Source organism: Oncorhynchus keta, chromosome 10 (genome assembly GCF_023373465.1).
Source record: "Oncorhynchus keta strain PuntledgeMale-10-30-2019 chromosome 10, Oket_V2, whole genome shotgun sequence".
NCBI lineage: Eukaryota > Metazoa > Chordata > Actinopteri > Salmoniformes > Salmonidae > Oncorhynchus > Oncorhynchus keta.
In genome coordinates, this window is record NC_068430.1 from 36,654,223 (window position 1) to 36,673,892 (window position 19,670).

The following is a 19,670-nucleotide window of genomic DNA, read 5'->3' on the forward strand; positions in this document are numbered from 1 at the left end:
TAAGCACAGGGAGTTTGCGCAGGTCTCCTACCTGGCATAGCCATACTCCCTGTGAGCCCCCAGCCCCCCCCCCCCCAAGACATTTTTGGGGCTGACTCTCAGGCTTCCATCCGCGTCGCTGTGCTGCCTCTTCATACCAGCCCCTCTCCGCTTTCTCTGCCTCCAGTTCTTCTTTGGGGCGTCGATATTCACCAGGCTGAGCCCAGGGTCCTTTTCCGTCCAATATCTCCTCCCAAGTCCAGAAGTCCTGTGATCGCTGCTCCTGCTGTCGCTGTTGCCTGTTACCACGCCACTTGGTCCGGGTAGGGTGATTCTGTAACGGCTCTCTTCTATCTCCTCCTCTGACAAAGAGGTAGAACAAGGATCGGACCAAAATGCAGTGTGATGATGATTCATGATATTTTAATGAAGGAAAACTATACATACAGAAACTACAAAAATAACAAAATGAAATAAAGAAAACCGAAACAGCCCTATCTGGTGCAAACACAAAGACAGGAACAATCACCCACAAACCCACAGTGAAACCCAGGCTACCTAAATATGGTTCCCGATCAGAGACAACGAGAATCACCTGACTCTGATTGAGAACCGCCTCAGGCAGCCATAGACTATGCTAGACAACCCTACTCAACCACAATCCCAATACCTACTCAACCACAACCCCAATACAAAAACACACCACAAAATAAACCCATGTCACACCCTGGCCTGACCAAATAAATAACGAAAACACAAAATACTAAGACCAAGGCGAGACAGACAGACAGACAGACAGACAGACAGACAGACAGACAGACAGACAGACAGACAGACAGACAGACAGACAGACAGAGAGAGATGGGGAGGGAGCTCCAATGCTCTGTGACAAAGCAGCCTATTCATTGTGACGTTCAATGCAGCACTGAAACTGCCAACACTGCAAAAACCCACCCACCCACACCACTAGACCATAACTATAAGCAGAGCCTCCGAAAAGAGACATCTGAGAATCTGGCCAGGCTGTTTCTCTGTGCTGTGGGTTAAACCCTTTTCCTGAGGGAAGAGACAAAAGGACACAGGCTCTCTTCTCCCCAGCTGCCTTCCTCATTTCACAGAAACTTGGAGCAAAAAGACAAGCAATTAGGCCTGTGTGGCTGCAGCAGGACACATCTCTGCTCTGAGAGAGAGAGAGAGAGAGAGAGAGAGAGAGAGAGAGAGAGAGAGAGAGAGAGAGAGAGAGAGGAAGGGAGCTGATTATTTTCACTGAGTGATAAATGCAGCCCCGGTTTTATAGTAATGGAACAGTGGGTTATAAACCCACAGGTCACAACTCTAGCATTACTATAACAGTGCCTCCTTATCAGACAGACAGTATGATCCTAAATCAGACCTCAGTACGCTCAGGCGGTATACCATATATTCAGTATACTAGGGTATTTGGTTTTTCAATACCATCAATATTGTCTAAACTATTTCTTTGAAGTTTTAACTATACATTTTAATATTTGTAACTACTTTTTAAGTAAATACCTGCAGTTAACTTGTGAAATATGTTAGAAGATTGTGTTCTTCATTCCAACTATAACATTATTTTACATGATGAAGCTTACCGTAGTTCAGTCACGTGTTTGTTTGTAAATGGCACATCTGGATAAAGCGGGAGCAGTTGAGTCCAGCTGTGTATTGACAGGGGTCAACAGTGTGGGTTTTATTCAATTGAGTGATCAGGGACATGCAACTATAGTTTTCCTTAACAGAAAATATATTTGTGTAACACATTCGGCAGAAAATAGCTTCATTTCCATCGGTTAACAACAGATGTGCAACTCTATTAAGCTGTCAGCCACACAAGTATGCTAAATGAGCAATCAATTTAAAAAAAACAGGCATTTTTGCAAAAACTATGCATGGACATCATATTTCTGTTTATTGTAGAAAGAATGTAGCCAGATACATTTCCTAATGTTTTTCTTAAAGTTACTCTTGCATTTTACCATAGAAAAGTTGGATGGCTACAACGAAAAGTAGCTACACATCAGTTGTCTGCTGATAAAATGTCCGTGGGTGAATTCTCATTTGAGTGGAAATTAGTCTGATGCCGAGCAGAGGTTACAATAAAAAGCATTTTAGATATGCGTTACAAAAGATATGTCTTACGCATGGTATCTTTTTTCCTATGCGCATTTTCATGGAACAGTTCCATTTCAATAATAACCTTTTAGTTTCGGAAAAGCATTGGTCACGTGGTTACTCATAACATTCTAAAAGTTAAAAGTCACCTCAAGATCCACAGCCTTTGTAATATGGCATCTAAAGAAATGAGCGCATGGAACTCATACTCTATAGGCCAATGCAGCAATAGGCCTATAACTTCCATTGCTCTTTCACATCGAGGATTGGTGATTATATCAAGGGGGAGATTGTTGGAATGATTTTTCCAATAACTTTTTCCAATAGTGAGGAACTAATTAATTAATATATTATCATTCATTAGCAGTCCATGTTAAAAAACAACAACACATTTCCGTGCAGCAGGCCAAGTATGTCTATGCGTGTTCAGGCGCGCGCTCTCCCTCAACATTATTAGGACAGTGGTTGCAGTCCAAACACTTAAAATACACACCTTATCCCCTCAGCCCTCAAATTAAGTGAACACTTCTGATGACGTCTGATGAGTATATGTAACGGTATAGACTTTACGTTCCGTCCCCTAACCCCGACCTGGGCGCGAACCAGGGAGGCTCTGCACACGTCAACAGTCACCCTCCAAACATCGTTACCCATCGCTCCACAAAAGCAGCAGCCCTTGCAGAACAAGGGGAACCACTACTTCAAGGTCTCAGAGCAAGTGACGTCACCGATTGAAACGCCACTTGCTGGCCTCGCCGCTAACTAGCTAGCCATTTTACATCGGTTACACTCACCACTCACTTTAGACCTCCACCCGCAGCAGCCAGTGATCCAGGTTAACAGCATCAATGTAACAGTATAAACTTTACGTCCGTCCCCTCGCCCCGAACCAGGGACGCTCTGCACACGTCAACAGTCACCCTCAAAGCATCATTACCCATTGCTCCACAACTTCAAGGTCTCAGAGCAAGTGTCTTCACCGACTGAAACGCCACTAGCGCGCATCACCGCTAACTAGCTAGCCATTTCACATCGGCTACATATACAATTGAATAAAATAAATATATAATACATTTTTAAAAATAAAAAAGAGGCGAGAGAGGGAGGAAGGAATGATTTTTAAATGGACAACTCTTGGCCAGAAATTCATCACTCGTTCATCCGAAGATGATTGTGTTTTCAGCCACCAGTAGCTTGTGGTTGCATTATATGCGCTACAGTCAATTATGAGTGCATGTCTACTTATATTAAATATGTCATTATTAATATACGCATACTGTATGATAGCTAGCAAATTAATTAGCTGACTAACGTTAGGCTGCCTAGCTGGAACTTCTGAAGAAGGAAAATGTTTTATTTATACAATTTCCAAAGGACAACCAAACAAAAACATTAACTTTTTAGAGACTTGCTTGTGCCATCATGTGCATTAGTAGCTGACTTTTCTTAGAGGATTGCCGCGAATTGAATTATGGGGAGTTTCAGGCCCCGGAGTGAACATAACTGTACACTCCCAAAGCCGACTAAAACGAGGGCTTATGTTGCAATCTTCCCTTGCTTGGCTAATCATTTGGACCACCAGCCAAGATGGAAACGGGGATTCCCCCAAGGGCATAAGGCGAGGGTAAGTGTATGAGGGTGTGTATTTTATGTGTTTGGACTGCTGCCACATAAACCAAACACATGCTCATTGCTCATGTGGAGCACTCCAAAGAAAAGACAATGATTATTATTTTTTTATATATATTTTTTTACAAATCTCATAAATAGTTATGAAATAAACCAAAACGTGTTTCTCACAAGTGTAGCAGGTTGTGAACTCTGCAAACAATGTTTCCACTCTGAGAATGAGAATGGTAAATGACTGTAATAAATTAATGTAACCAAATGATGGGAATTAACGGTACATTTACTACAGGTGACATATGTAATGGGGAATTGATTAAAACAAATAATCTAAGGGCAAATAACTCACACAATGAAACAATGAATGCACAATAATTGGCGGGAGACAGCGGATACTCGCCTATATCTTTGCCACATACCCCTGCCCTTCTTGCCTCAACATTTTAAATGATTCTCAAGACACTATCTTCACACATTTGAGATGCTTTTCACTGACAGCTGCAAATAATTAGCTAGGCCTATTGCCATGCAAGCTGTCCAAATTCTGGGGTTCCCAAATAGGCATAGACCTACAAGCTTGTGTATAGACAGGAGTAATTCTATTTATTTGCATTTACTTCCCTATTGGACACAACGCTATGCCCTTAATCTCCTGTTCCATTTGTTTTAATTATCCATTTTCTTTCCTTTTCCAGAAGCCAAAGGCAGAATCCGAGTCATATTCGCAACCTATCCTATTTGTTGCATCTTTAGATTCCCCCTCTTTCTACGTAAGTTCCTGAAATAGATTTTCATCTCTGTCACATATGGAACTGCTATCACGTGCGCTGTTTAGAATGCTGTTTTCCCACAAGTTATTTTGGCCATTATTTGTTTTATTGTCTGTTTTATTGTCTGCTTCATTACATGAGTTGCATGTTCTGATGCATTAACATAATCTACAGTTGAAGTCGGAAGTTTGCATACATCGTAGCCAAATACATTTAAACACATGTTTTTCACAATTCCTGACATTAAATCCTAGCAACAATTCAAAGTCTTAGGTCAGTTAGGATCACCACTTTATTTTAACAATGTGAAATGTCAGAATAATTGTGGGGAGTGATTTATTTCAGCTTTTACTTCTTTCAGCACATTCCCAGTGGGTCAGAAGTTTACATACACTCAATTTGTTACTGGTAGCATTGTCTTTAAATTGTCTCATTTGGGTCAAACGTTTCGGGTAGCCTTCCACAACCTTCCCACAATAAGTTGGCTGAATTTTGGCCCATTCCTCCTGACAGAGCTGGTGTAACTGAGTCAGGTTTGTCGGCCTCCTTGCTCGCACATGCTTTTTCAGTTCTGCCCACAAATTTTATATTGGATTGAGGTAAGGACTTTGTGATGGCCACTCCAATACCTTGACTTTGTTGTCCTTAAGCCATTTTGCACAACTTTGGAAGTATGCGTGGGGTCATTGTCCATTTGGAAGACCCATTTCTGACCAAGCTTTTACTTCCTGACTGATGTCTTGAGATGATGCTTCAATATATCCACATAATTTTCCCTCTTCATGATACCATCTATTTTGTGAAGTGCACCAGTCCCTCTTGCAGCAAAGCACCCCCACAACATGGTGCTGCCAAACCTGTGCTTCACGGTTGGGATGGTGTTCTTTGACTTGCAAGCCTCACTCCCCCTTTTTCCTACAAACATAACACTGGTCATTATGGCCAAACAGTTCTATTTTTGTTTCATCAGACCAGAGGACATTTCTCCAAAAAGTATGATCTTTGTTCCCATGTACAGTTGCAAACCGTAGTCTTGCTTTTTTATGGCAGTTTTGGAGCAATGGCTTCTTCCTTGCTGAGCGGCCTTTCAGGTTATGTCAATATAGGACTTGTTTTACTGTGGATACAGATACTTTTATACCAGTTTCCTCCAGCATCTTCACAAGGTCCTTTGCTGTTGTTCTGGGATTGATTTGCACTTTTCGCACCAAAGTACATTCATCTCTAGGAGACAGAATGCATCTCCTCCATGAGCAGTATGAAGGCTGCGTGGTCCTATGGTGTTTATACTTGCGTACTATTATGACGGCTGTGTGGTCCCATGGTGTTTATACTTGTACAGATGAACGTGGTACCTTCAGGCGTTTGGAAATTGCTCCCAAGGATGAATCAAACTTGTGGAGGTCTACAATTTTTTTCTGAGGTCTTGGCTGATTTCTTTAGATTTTCCCATGATGTCAAGCAAAGAGGCACTGGGTTTGAAGGTAGGCCTTGAAATACATTCACATGTACACCTCCAATTGACTCAAATGATGTCAATTAGCCTATCAGAAGCTGCTAAAGCCATGATATCATGTTCTGGAATTTTCCAAGCTGTTTAAAAGGCACAGTCAACTAGTGTATGTAAACGTCTGACCCACTGGAATTGTGATACAGTGAATTATAAGTGAAATAATCTGTCTGTAAACAAATGTTGGAAAAATGACTTGTGTCATGCACAAAGTAGATGTCCTATCCGACTTGCCAAAACTATAATTGGTTAACAAGAAATTTGTGGAGTGGTTGAAAAACGAGTTTAAATGACTCAACCTAAGTGTTTGTAAACTTTCAACTTCAACTGTATATACACACCTGTTCTGAAATGCCCCAGAGTCTGCAACATCACTAAGCAAAGGGCAACACCAAGCACGCGGCACCATGAAGACCAGGCAGCTCTCCAAACAGTTGTAGAGAAGTACAGATCAGGATTGGGTTATAAAAAAAGTATCCGAAACTTTGAACATCCCACAGAGCAGCATTAAAAAATGGAAAGAATATGGCACCACAACAAACCTGCCAAGAGAGGGCCGCCCACCAAAACTCATGGACCAGGCATTAATCAGAGAGGCAACAAAGAGACCAAAGATTACCCTGAAGGAGCTGCAAAGCTCCACAGCAGAGATTGGAGTATCTGTGCATAGGACCACTAAGCTTTACACTCCACAGAGCTGGGCTTTATGAAAGAGTGGCCAAAATAAAGCCATTGCTTAAAGAAAAAAAGCAAACACGTTTGGTGTTTGCCAAAAAGGCTTGTGGGAGATTCCACAAACATATGGAAGAAGGACTCTCTTCAGATGAGAAAAAAAATGTAGCTTTATGGCCATCAAGGAAAACGCTATGTCTGGCGCAAAGCCAACACCTCTCATTCCCCCGAGAACACCATCCCCACAGTGAAGCATGGTGGTGGCAGCATCATGCTGTGGGAATGTTTTTCATCGGCAGGGACTGAGAAACTGGTCAGAATTGAACGAATGATGGATGGCGCTAAATACAAGGAAATTCTTGAGGGAGACTTGTATCAGTTTTCCACAGATTTGAGACTTGGACAGAGGTTCACCTTCCAGCAGGACAATGACACTAAGCATACTGCTTAAGCGACACTCGAGTGGTTTAAGGGGAAACATTTAAATGGCTTGGAATGGCCAAGTCAAAGCTCAGACCTCAATCCAATTGAGAATATGTGGTATGACTTAAAGATTGCTGTACACCAGCGGAACCCATCCTTGATAAATGGGCAAAGATTCCAGTGGCTAGATGTGCCAAGCTTATAGAGACAAACCCCAAGAGACTTGCAGCTGTAATGGCTGCAAAAGGTGGTTCTACAAAGTATTGGCTTTGGGGGAATGAATAGTTATGCACGCTCAAGTTGTCAGGATTTGGCCAGGGTTGTTCCGGTTTTGGTCACTAGATGCCCCCATTGTGCTTTTTGACCCTTTTGTTTTCCCTTGTTCCCAGTTATTATTTGCACCTGTGCCTCGTTTCTCTTGATTGTATTTAAACCCTTAGTTTTCCTCAGTTCTTTGCTCTGTGTTTGTATGTTAGCACCCAGCCCCAGCCATGCTGTGAACTTGAGGTGCTCTGGTTTTGTTCTTGTTTATTTTTGATTATTCTTTTGAGGTTTGTTTTTTCTCTGCTGTTCTTACCACTATGTGGATTTTCCTTGTGTCTTGGAGGATATACATTTTTTCTCTTGGAATTACTTTTGACGTTGTGGATTTATATTTTTGCCTGAAGATCTTTTCCTTTTTTCTTTATTAAATCACCGTCTCTAGTACTGCTGTGTCTGCCTCATCTTCTGGGTTCTGCCGACTATTAGTGGCTCAGTTTACTAAGTGATTGTTTCTCACACCGGAGACCTGAGTTCGTAACCGGGTCCTGACAGAAACACAGAGCCAACAAAATGAACCCAGAGGCAGCCAGTACCCAGGACATTTTATCCATGCTGTCCCACGCCATGAAGCTGCTCTGGATCAGCAAGAGGCCTTAATGGCTAGACATTCACATGCTGACTTCCATAAAGCAGACATCTGATCGACTTTCCCCAGCAACCGCTCCTGCCCCAGTACATCAGATTCAAGTGCCCGTGGCAGTTAACTCCCTGGCTGAACCTCGTCTGCCGCCTCCCCAACGGTTCTCAGGTGATCCGAGTGCTTGTAAGTTTTTTTTAACCAAATGTTCTCTCTCCTTCGAGCTGCAACCCTCGTCGTTTCCCACTGACCGGTCCAAGATCGCATATATCATCACCCTGCTGTCGGAAAAATCCCTAGCCTGGGCTACTGCTGTGTGGGATGCCCAAAGTCCCTGCTGTGCCAGCTACTCTACCTTTGCTGAAGAATTCAAGCAGGTATTTCAAGGTCCTACCAGCGGCCCTGACTCAGCCAAACAGCTCCTGATTCTCCACCAAGGTCGGCGTAGCGTTACGGACTATGCCATCCAGTTCCGCACGGTGGAAGCAGCGAGTACCTGGAATGACGAGGCGCTCACAGTGTGCTTTTTGAAGGGTCTTTCCGACACCATCCAAGATGAACTGGCCACTCGGGAACCACCGGACAACCTCGAGTCCCTGATCAAGTTGGCCTCGCGCATAGACCAGCGTCTGAGAGAGAGAGAACACAACCGTACAACCTCTCACCCTAGCTCCTATCGGTCCCAGCTCTGAGTCTCCACCTTTATCCTCGCTGGCTCCACCGGAACCCATGCAGATTAGACGTATCTCCCAGGCTGAGAGAGACCGCCGGATGAGGGAGCTATGCTGTCTATATTGCGGCAAACCGGGCCATTTCCGCTCCACGGGTCCCGGGCTCCAGGGAAACACACTGTCCCGTGCAGGCCTGGGAGGACTGTAACGGGAAACATAACCTCCTCCCATCCATCCAACTCCCGCCTGCTCATTCCAGTCACCCTTTCCTTTCCGTGGTTGTTCCTTTCCTGGGACAACCACGAGCTTCCCCTTCAAGCCTTGGTAGACTCGCAGGTAACTTAATGGATGGTGTCTGGGCGAAGGAGAATGGCGTTCCATCTGAAACTCTAAGTGACCCCGTGAGGGTTACTACATTGGATGGAAGCCCTTTGGGATCTGGACTTGTCACTCGTGTCACTGCCCCCTTGCGACTTTCAGTTTCCCAACACCAGGAAGTGATGAACTTTCATCTGATCTCCTGTTCCGAGTTCCCTCTCGTCCTTGGATACCCCTGGCTTCACAGCCATAACCCTCACATTGACTGTTCTGTGGGCACTATCAGGCAGTGGGGTCCTACGTGCCAAGCCACTTGTATCTTCCAGAGTTCCCCGAGTTCTCCTCCCGAGTCTCTAGAATCCATCGAACTGTCCCGAGTTCCCGAGTGTTACCATGACCTCAAACCGGTATTTAGCAAACAGAGGGCCACCATGCTACCACCCCATAGACCTTACGATTGCCCCATCGACCTGTTTCCGGGCACCTGGCCCCCAGGGGTCGGATCTTTTCCCTATCTGGAGACACTGGCTCGAGGGGGCTTCTCACCTGTTTCAAGTGCTTACGGACCACAAAAATCTGGAGTATATCCAGCAGGCGAAGCGGTTGAACTCCAGACACCTATTGGCCCGGGTCGAAGAATCTCAAACCGGACGCCTTGTCCCGAGTCTACGCTCCTGCCATTTGAGACGACACTGACATGCCTGCCCTTCCTGCTGCTAAGATCGTGGCCCTGATCTCGTGGCAAGTTGAGGATACCGTGAGACGAGCTAAAGCTATCGAACCGGATCCGAAAGGAGGTTCTGCCAATCGGTTGTTTGTCCCCAAGGCAGCAAGGTCCTTCTGTGGGGGAACTCCTCTCGTCTCACCTGTCACCCCGGCGTAGGTCGCACCTTTGAGTTCATCCAGGGAAAGTTCTGGTGGCCCACCATAAAAGAAGACGTTGCCACTTTCATCAAGGCCTGCCCCGTGTGCTGCCAGGGCAAATCTTCTCACCTCCGCCCTCAAGGACTCCTTCACCCTTTACCTGTTCCCCACCAACCCTGGTCCCATATTTCGTTGGACTTTATTACTGGCCTTCCTCCGTCCCATGGTAATATTACTATCCTAGTCATCATCGACAGGTTTTCTAAGGTGGCCAGGTTCGTCCCCCTGACTAAGTTACCTTCTGCCAAGGAAACGGCTGAGTTGGTAATTAACCATGTGTTCCGAGTCTTTGGCATTCCTCAAGATATTGTTTCCGACAGAGGTCCCCAGTTCGCCTCAAGGTTTTGAAAAGCCTTCTGCCAACTCATAGGGGACACTGCCAGTCTATCTTCAGGGTACCACCCGGAGTCCATGGCCAAACAGAGAGGATGAATCAAGAGCTGGAAACCGCCCTCAGATGTATGGCCCTTAACAACCCGTCCACATGGTCGTCCTTCATTGTTTGGGCCGAATGTGCGCACAACACGTTGCGCTCCTCCTCCACTGGTATGTCCCCGCACGAGAGTCAGTTTGGCTATGCCCCTCCATTGTTCCCGGACGAGGAGGCAGAAGTCGGAGTGCCTTCAGCCTTGAAGTTCTTGAGACGCTGTCGGCTTACGTGGAGGAAGACCCATCTTAATCTTCTGCGTTCCTCAAAGCGGTACCAACAACAAGCCAACAGACGTCGCCGTCCCGGGCCTACCCTGCGCACCGGCCAGAGAGTCTGGCTCTCCACGAAAAACGTACCGCTACGGGTGGAGTCTCGCAAGCTGTCCCAGAAATACATCGCTCCCTTTAAGGTTGCCAGGAGAGTGAACCCCGTTTCATATTGCCTACACTTACCCAGATCCCTTAAGATTAATCCCACGTTTCACATTTCCTTATTAAAACCTGTTGTGTTTTCTGTTTTTTTGTCTAATTTCTTCTAACTAGTGGTAGGCATGTTGTGTAATGATACAAAATGATACAACCCCCCCCCCCAAAATATATTTTAATTCCAGGATGTAAGGCGTGAAGGGGGGTGAATACTTTCGCAAGCCACAGTACGTCAACCTCAATTACCTCGTACCCCTGTACATCGACTCGGTACTGGTGCCCTGTGTATATAGCCAAGTTATTACTCATTGTGTATTTATTCCCCATGTCATTATCTTTCTATTATTTTTCTCTCTGCATTGTTTGGAAGGGCCCGTAAGTAAGCATGAAGGTGAAGACTAACAGTGACCTGCTTACTTACAGGCACACACACAAAAGAACCCTGCCTGCTTCTGCAGATACTGATGTCATCCAGGGGATCCAAGGGATATGGGTCTACAAGCCTCTCACACTTTCCCTTGGAGAGGAGTTTGATGTTTGCTGTTAACACACCTAGTCTCTCTTTCTGAACCTTTAACACTATAGTTTAACTTTAACGCTAGACCACCGGGGAAAGACTCAGTGATGTGGGCTGTGCAGATGATTAGGGACTGTACAGTCAGTGAGCTGGTTTGGACAGGTGGGCACACAGAACAGAGGCCGTAAATTAGAAATGAAATGGTGCACAGCAATCTGTATAGACAGAATATTATGTATAGTATGTATTGTGGTCTAGCCTAATAAATATTAATTTTAAGTATTTAGTGGAATGCAGATTGGCAGCCCTTGGTCTGCCTCTGCCCCACAGGCAAGTACACCAACCAAGCAACCTCATGCATAACGCTTAGCAGTCTGCTGGGAGTCACTGGGTAGTTGATGCTCTCTCTTATTCATAATATTATGAATAATTAGTGAAGGAATCACTGGCACATGGTCATGAATACTGTGCATCAATTATGAACCTTTCAGATGATGTAGGCTCAAGCTTAATAAGGCTTTCCTGCTGATTGAGTTATCTGAAATCCATTTATCAAATTTAAATTTTAGCCATTTAGAAGACACTCTTATCCAGAGCGACTTACAGTGCATTCATCTTAAGACAGTTAGGTGGGACAACCACATATCACAGTCATAGTTGTACATTTTCCTCAATAAAGTAGCTATCAGCAAGGTCAGGGGGGAAAAAGTCAAGTGTGAGTGTCAGTTCACGAAGGGATCGGTATTTGGACCGATTAATAAAATGCGATATTGGATTAAATGTTATGGGTTGTAGCTACATATTGCATTACAGTATGGTCTGGACATGTTTTGAAAACGAAACAGTACTGTTTTTATTCCTAATGAAAAACCATGAAATGTCAGTCTCATGTTTTGCAGTAACGTGTACATGTGTTGTGTTTTGAAGCCAGACAGGGAGCTAGACAGAGATTTCAGGCAGCAACATCAAATGGAACTAGGTTTAAGAAAAATAAGGAGGCCACCAGTGTTTGTAGTCAAGCAGAACGAGCGTGGAGGAGACAATCTGGCTCAGCACGATACCAGGACAATCATTAATGACCCCCTCCTACCCACACATGCACACACGCATATACACGGACACACACAACACTTGCACACAAGCAGGCACACACAGGATTGGACATTAATGCAAGATTTATCTTATCTTTCTCAGACAGGTTATGTCTCCTTTCAGTATAACATGAGCTGCTTTCTAATGGCTTGCTTGCTGTTGATAATGCCTGTTTTGACTGATAGACCATATTCAGACATTTTAGTTTAATAGGTGGTGATTAAAATCCCCATTTAATGATAAACCCCAAAACAGTTCCTCAACCAATTTATTTTGTTTGTCTCATAGACATTGAAGATAATTCTAGGAGCAATAGGAAGTTCCCGAAGCCCCACAGATGAAATGGCTTAAAGTGATAGTTCACTCAACAATCAAAGTTTGTTTGATCTTCAAGTGGTCTAATGTGACGTGGACTTATCTTGACGTCTGTTGTGTATATGTAAAAAATGTAAAAGTTAGGGACCATTTAAAGGGCAGTGGAAGCCTTCCCTCACTCTCTGAGGCCACTATTTGACGTAGTAGAAAATAGACTTCTGGTGATTGGTGTTTTGGTGGGGGTTGGGTGAGTTGACTGGGACCAGACTGACAGATTCCAAGCAGAGATCCAGGAAGGCTGAAACAGTAGGGGCTGAGCTGAGCTGCAGGTATCGCTTGCATACTGATGCCCTCAGCTTCTCCCTTCATGTGGCCAATCAGAGGCGGGTGTTGGTTGGTATACTTCACCCTCATCTTAATTAGTTGAGAGACACTAGAGCTGCCTGATATGTTAAGAAACTAGGGGGCACTATTTTAATTTTTGGAAAAATAACATTCCCAAAGTAAACAGGCTATTTTGTCAGGAAAAGATGCTAGAATATGCATATAATTGACAGCTTAGGATAGAAAACACTCTAACGTTTCCAAAACTGTAAAAATATTGTCTGTGAGTATAACAGAACTGATATTGCAGGTGAAAGCCTGAGAAAAATCCAATCAGGAAGGGACTCTTATTTAGAAATTGCTGTGTTCCTATGCGTCCCTATTGAGCAGTGAATGAGATATCAACCAGATTCCTTTTTCTATCGCTTCCCTAATGTGTCTAGTGTCACAATACATAGTTTCAGGCTTTTATTTTGAAAACATTGCATCAGTGGTCAGCTGGAGGCTCTCAGTGTTTTGTGCGTAAAAGACAAATGCGGCCATTGTTTCTCTCTTTCCTACGAAGAAGCCACCTGTCCCGGTTGATATATTATCGAATAGATATTTGAAAAACACCTTGAGGATTGATTATAAATCGTTTGCCATGTTTCTGTCGATATTATGGATCTAATTTGGAATATTTTTTGCCGTTGTCGTGGATTTCTCAACCAAACGTGAAGTACAAACGGAGGTGTTTCGGCTATAAAAATAATCTTTATGGGACAAAATGAACATTTTCTGTCTAAATGGGAGTCTCGTGAGTGAAAACATCCAAAGCTCATCAAAGGTAAACTATTTAATTTGGTTGCTTTTCTGATTTCCGTGACCAAGCTGCCTGCTGCTAGCTAGGCATAATGCTATGCTAGGCTATCAATAAACTTACACAAATGCTTGTCTTGCTTTGGCTGTAAAGCATAAATTCAAAATCTGAGATGACAGGGTGATTAACAAAAGGCTAAGCTGTGTTTCAATATATTTCACTTGTGATTTCATGAATATGAATATTTTCTAGTAATATTTTTTGTCCACTGCGTTATGATAATTAGTGTCAGTTGATGACAATTCTCCCGGATCCAGGAGAGGGAGTTCCAAGAGGAGAGGAGACCGGGCAAACAGACAGCATCATGGCAGTGCAGCTGTAAACTACAGTGGCATTGAGCATCACATCAGTGACTGCTGTCGTAAACTCAGCTCATAAAGTCATATTTGTATGCTATGGGTTAAGCCAATAAGACCGGGGCGGTGACCTAGCAGCTCAATGTGGACCTCTGCCTGGCTGAACAGAGTCTAATTGTGCTGTTTTCATTTCCGATAGTGCTGTGCAGTGTATAGCAGAGGCAAGGGACTGCCATGCATGAGTTGCTAGGCACCGGAGAAGTCATGCTGCTCATGGCCTATCCTTCCACAGAGAGCTGGGCTGCTGTGGAAACTCAGAAATATCCACAGAGGGACAAAAGATCAGGGGAAAAACTGAGAGTTGGGGGGCTTATTTGTATCTAAACTAAAGAGATAGTGAGACCACGGTGAAAGACAGGACACGTGAGTGCATGCATATTTGAGAGGTAGCCAAGAGTATCCATATTACATATGTGTGGTGTGTGACATACAGTGCCTGTCAAACGTTTGGACACACCTACTCATTCAATGGCTTTTCTTTATTTTGACTATTTTCTACATTGTGGAATAATAGTGAAAACATCAAAACTATGAAATAACACATATGGAATCATGTAGTAACCAAAAAAAGTGTTAAACAAATCAAAATATATTTTATGTTTTAGATTCTTCAAAGTAGCCAGTCTTTGCCTTGATGACAACTTTGCACACTCTTGGCATTCTCTCAACCAGCTTCACTTGGAATGCTTTTCCAACAGTCTTGAAGGAGTTCCCATATGTGACCCGATTCAGGAAACTAGGCGTATGTCACAAGTCACAACTTCACAGGAGAGCCATTTGAACATAAAAAATATTTTTGGGGGGCAGAAATGCCTTCTCGAACATGTGAACTTTCATGTGCCTTAATAACAAACTTGTATGCCATCTGTAAATACAAATAAAATTGTTAAGTTACGAGCCTTGTTGGTTAAGCCACAGAAAAAGTGAGCAACCTTACCACTAGCCATGATTGGCTGAGATAATGAGTGGGTTGGACATGCCGAGAGAGTTGCTATATGTCTTGAGCTAAATTGTACTGTTCGCGAGCTAGCTAACATTAGCTGGCTGGCTCCCTAGTTTACAAGTTGATCAACTATCAAAGTGGAATTACTTTCCCATTGTTCCTCAATGCAGTGTATAATACACCATTTTGAGTCTCTACTTTATCCAATGTAAGAAACACCATTTCACATTTTGCTACATAAGACCTAATCCAGGTGGTGAGTCACATATGCTGAGCACTTGTTGGCTGAGGTCAGGTGATTGTGGAGGCCAGGTCATCTGATGCAGCATTCCATCACTCTCCTTCTTGGTCAAATAGCCCTCACACAGCCTAGAGGTGTGTTGGGTCATTGTCCTGTTGAAAAACGAATGATAGTCCCACTAAGCGCAAACCACATGGGATGGCGTATCACTGCAGAATGGTGTGTTGGCCATCCTGGTTAAGTATGCCTTGAATTCTAAATAAATCACTGACAGTATCACCAGCAGAGCACCATCACACCTCCTCCACCATGCTTCACGGTGGGAACCACACATGCAGAGATTATCCATTCACCTACTCTACATCTCACAAAGACAGAGGTTGGAACCAAAAATCTCATTTTCTTTTTTACAAATTTGGACATATTTCCACCTTTCTAATGTACATTGCTCGTGTTATTTGGCCCAAGCAAGTCCCTTCTTATTGGTGTCCTTTAGTAGTGGGTTCTTTGCAGCAATTCGGCCTGATTTACACAGTCTCCTCTGAACAGTTGATGTTGAGATGTGTCTCTGTGTAGCATTTATTTGGACTGCAATTTCTGAGGCTGTTAACTCTAATTAACTTATCCTCTGCACCAGAGATAACTCGGCATCTTCCTTTCCTGTGGCGGTCCTCACGAGAGCCTGTTTCATCATAGCGCTTGATGGTTTTTGTGAGTGCAATTTTCCGGATTGACTGACCATTATGTCTTAAAGTAATGATGGACTGTCGGTTCTCTTTGCTTATTTGAGCTGTTCTTGCCATGATATGGACTTTCACCGATTAGAGCTATCTTCTGTATAACACCCCTGTCACAACACAACTGATTGGCTCAAACGCATTAAGAAGGAATTAAATTCCACAAATTAACTTTTAACAAGGCACACCTGTTAATTGAAATGCACTCCAGGTGACTACCTCATGAAGCTGGTGGAAAGAATGCCAAGAGTGTGAAAAGCAAGGCAAAGGGTGGCTACTTTGAATCTAAAATATACTTTTTTGGTTACTACGTTATTCCATATGTGTTATTTCATAGTTTTAATGGTTTCACTTTTATTCTACAACGTAAAACATAGTAAAAATAAAGAAAAACCCTGGAATGAGTAGGTGTCCAAACTTTTGACTGATACTGTATATACAGTAGTTGTTGTGCCCAGGGTTTATTTACGAAGTGAGGGTCTTTAACAAGGACACTGTCAAAGCTAATTGGTTGAACATTTTTATGGTTGTGTTTGTTTGGGTTAATGGAGTCCAAAGGAAGCCATCGTGGCCCTCATAAAGAAGTGTGTGTAATCAAAATGTCACACTTCATTTCAGATCTTCTGTGTGTGTGTGTGTGTGTGTGTGTGTGTGTGTGTGTGTGTGTGTGTGTGTGTGTGTGTGTGTGTGTGGCCAGACAACTACACACAGCCAAAGACTCTGCGGCTACAGACTTCTAGACGGCGGCTTTACACTGCAGCCCTATGAGTGTGAGTACAGTGGTTCAGGCAGTCTTGGCGAAGGCATTGAGGTGGCAGAGGAAGATGAGATGCTGAGTCTGGTAAGAACTATGTGGCTGGTGCCTGCTCTTCAAGAACTGTTAGAACTGGTCTACTAGAAGCTCTACTATACAGTAACTGTCTTGGTTAAGCCATAGCATCTGCAGCAGCACAGGCCTGTCTACTGTCAACATGGCCTTAGGGACCCTGGTGCAAGCTGCCTGCTCTACAACAGCTGGCCTCAATTACTGAGTCAAATCCCCATCGAATTCACCAGGGCCTGAACTAACTGGATGACAAAAAGCCCTCTGAAACACACCCTCTACTCTACTGCCTTCACTGACAAAGTTTCATAACTACTGTTATGATCACTATTATCATATTCAAATAGTTAACCTTTAGAATGTGTTAAAGATGTAGCTTACAATTATATGCAAACGTTTGGAGTACAGTACATACTGTACAGGCAGAGGAAGAGGAGTACATTTTGCAGCATAAGACTGCACTTTACTCAAACGCTCCAATGTAAAGGCTGGGGCGAGCTATCAAGCTGTAAATCTATCACTGGCCGCCCTGAATGGCAGAGAATAATCCATGTATTCATTGATGTGAGGGAAAACAAGGCACAGTCTCGTAGCATGCATGGCTTCAGCCGTGCCTCGACCCTGTAGGATAATACCGGTAAGGCCTGGCTGGCTTTAAGTCCCTCCTCAGCCCAGAGCTACAGGAACAAGAGTTTATATGGGGAGATTCTGCACTGTGCTGAACATCAGCTTTGCCAATTAAAATTGAGGTTTCATCCAGAATGAGATTACTTTTCTATCGCCTTTGGATGGTTTGAGATTTCTAAGGAGTAAAATCATTATCGCTTGCATATTATAAGAAGGACATTTATATCCAAAAGGCTATTCATTTTAGTGAACCTAAAATGCAGCGGGAGTCGTTTTTGGACAGATTAAAGTGAGAAAAATAGGGTGGAGTAGTTTGAGATCTATGGAGAAAAACTTGGCAAGAACGAATGTAACTCCATGTGTACTCAACAAGTTCACACGCTCTGAGACAATATAAAAAATGAAATCTGCACACCCAAGCAAACACACAAACAGAGTAGACATGCTCTGGCAAGGCAAGTAGACACACAAACACACACTTGCATGAACACACACACACGCATACACAATCCCTCGCTGCCTCACATACAGTTTAAATGTTTGGCTCAGTTTGAAGCTTGGTGGTCTTTAACGGTGTGGTGGTCTCATCTCTTCACGGGAGGGAAACTCACTTGAACTGGTGGTGCTCTCTGGAGCTGCGGATCTTGTTGGAGAATCGCTCGGCCAGTTTCTCCAGGCTGCGGGAGTACTCCAGCTGGATCTCAGCCTTGCGGCGGAAGAAGTCCTGCAGGTCCTGTAGCAGCTGGATACGAGACTCGGACTGCTGCTCCAGGCATTTGAACTGCTCCACCAGCTGGTTACGGATCTCTATGCATCAAAACACAAAACAGGACGAGTCAATAAGTCACAACAGAGTCATCATCTCCAGAAAATCAGGGCATGGGGCTGGATTCAGTCAACCCTGCCATGTTTGACATCTTTGTTCAAATGTTCTCCCCCCAAAAAGTGTCTTAGTCTGAAAACATTTATCTGAGAAGAGTTTATGTATAATGAACAAAAATATAAATGCAACATGCAACAATGTCAACTATTTTACAGAGTTACAGTTCATGTAAGGAAATCAGTCAATTGACATACAGTCATTAGGCCCTAATCTGTGGATTTCACATGACTGGGCAGGGGGACCCAGTTGAGAGCCATGCCCACCCACTGGGGAGCCAGGCCCAGCCAATCTGAATGAGTTTTTCCCCACAAAAGGGCTTTATTACAGACAGAAATACTCAGTTTCATCAGTTGTCTGGGTGACGGGTCTCAGATCAGATGATCCCGCACGTGAAAATTCTCTAAAACTACGTTGGTGGTGGCTTATGATAGAGAAATTAACATTCAATTCTCTGGCAACAGCTCTGGTGGACATTCCTGCAGTCAGCATGCCAATTGCAGGCTCCCTAAAAATGTTGACATATATGTGGCATTTTGTATGTGACAAAACTGCACATTTAAAAGTGGCATGTTATTGTCCCAAGCACAAGGTGCACCTATGTAAGGATCATACAATAATCACCCTCTTGATATGCCACACCTGTCAGGTGGATGGATTAACTTAGCAAAGAAAAAATGCTCACCAACAGGGATATAAACACATTTGTGCACAACATTTAAGAGAATTAAGGTTCTTCTTTTTTACATGTTGCTTTTATATTTTCGGTCAGTAGATTTGTTTTACAGCACCCTAAACCATTCTGTGGATTTATTCAAGATATATTTGTTTTAATGTGTAAAAGAGACATTTAATACTTTATCTTATTATGGGTTTATCATGATTCTGTTATGATAGTTGCGCCAAGGATTATTTTACAACCGTGAAATAGGTTACGGAGGGCACTGAAATCTCATCAACATGCACACATTTTCTACTTTTATAAACTGGGCTTGTTCTTTTCCTCGAATCACTGCGAGTTGGCTGGAAATAACGGTTTTCACCTTGCACACCTAACAACCATGAAATGTCCTGTCACATATTTCCAAGCAGCTCACTGTGTTAACAAAGTGTTTCGCTCTCTAACATCCCTCAGGCAAAGCTGTCAATCAGCACCACACATCATGTCTGAAAG

General features: G+C 43.6%; 1 protein-coding gene across 3 annotated transcripts in view; it reads right to left on the reverse strand.

Moving 5' to 3' along the window:
- The window catches only part of LOC118388620 (SLIT-ROBO Rho GTPase-activating protein 3), a 124,302-nt gene that overhangs the window by 69,390 nt on the left and 35,242 nt on the right, over positions 1-19,670 (reverse strand). For all 3 annotated transcript variants that reach the window (XM_035777863.1, XM_035777862.1, XM_052526949.1), the window contains exon 2: positions 18,228-18,423. In XM_035777863.1, coding sequence (XP_035633756.1) covers positions 18,228-18,423 — 196 coding nt within the window. The remainder of the gene's footprint in view (positions 1-18,227; positions 18,424-19,670) is intronic.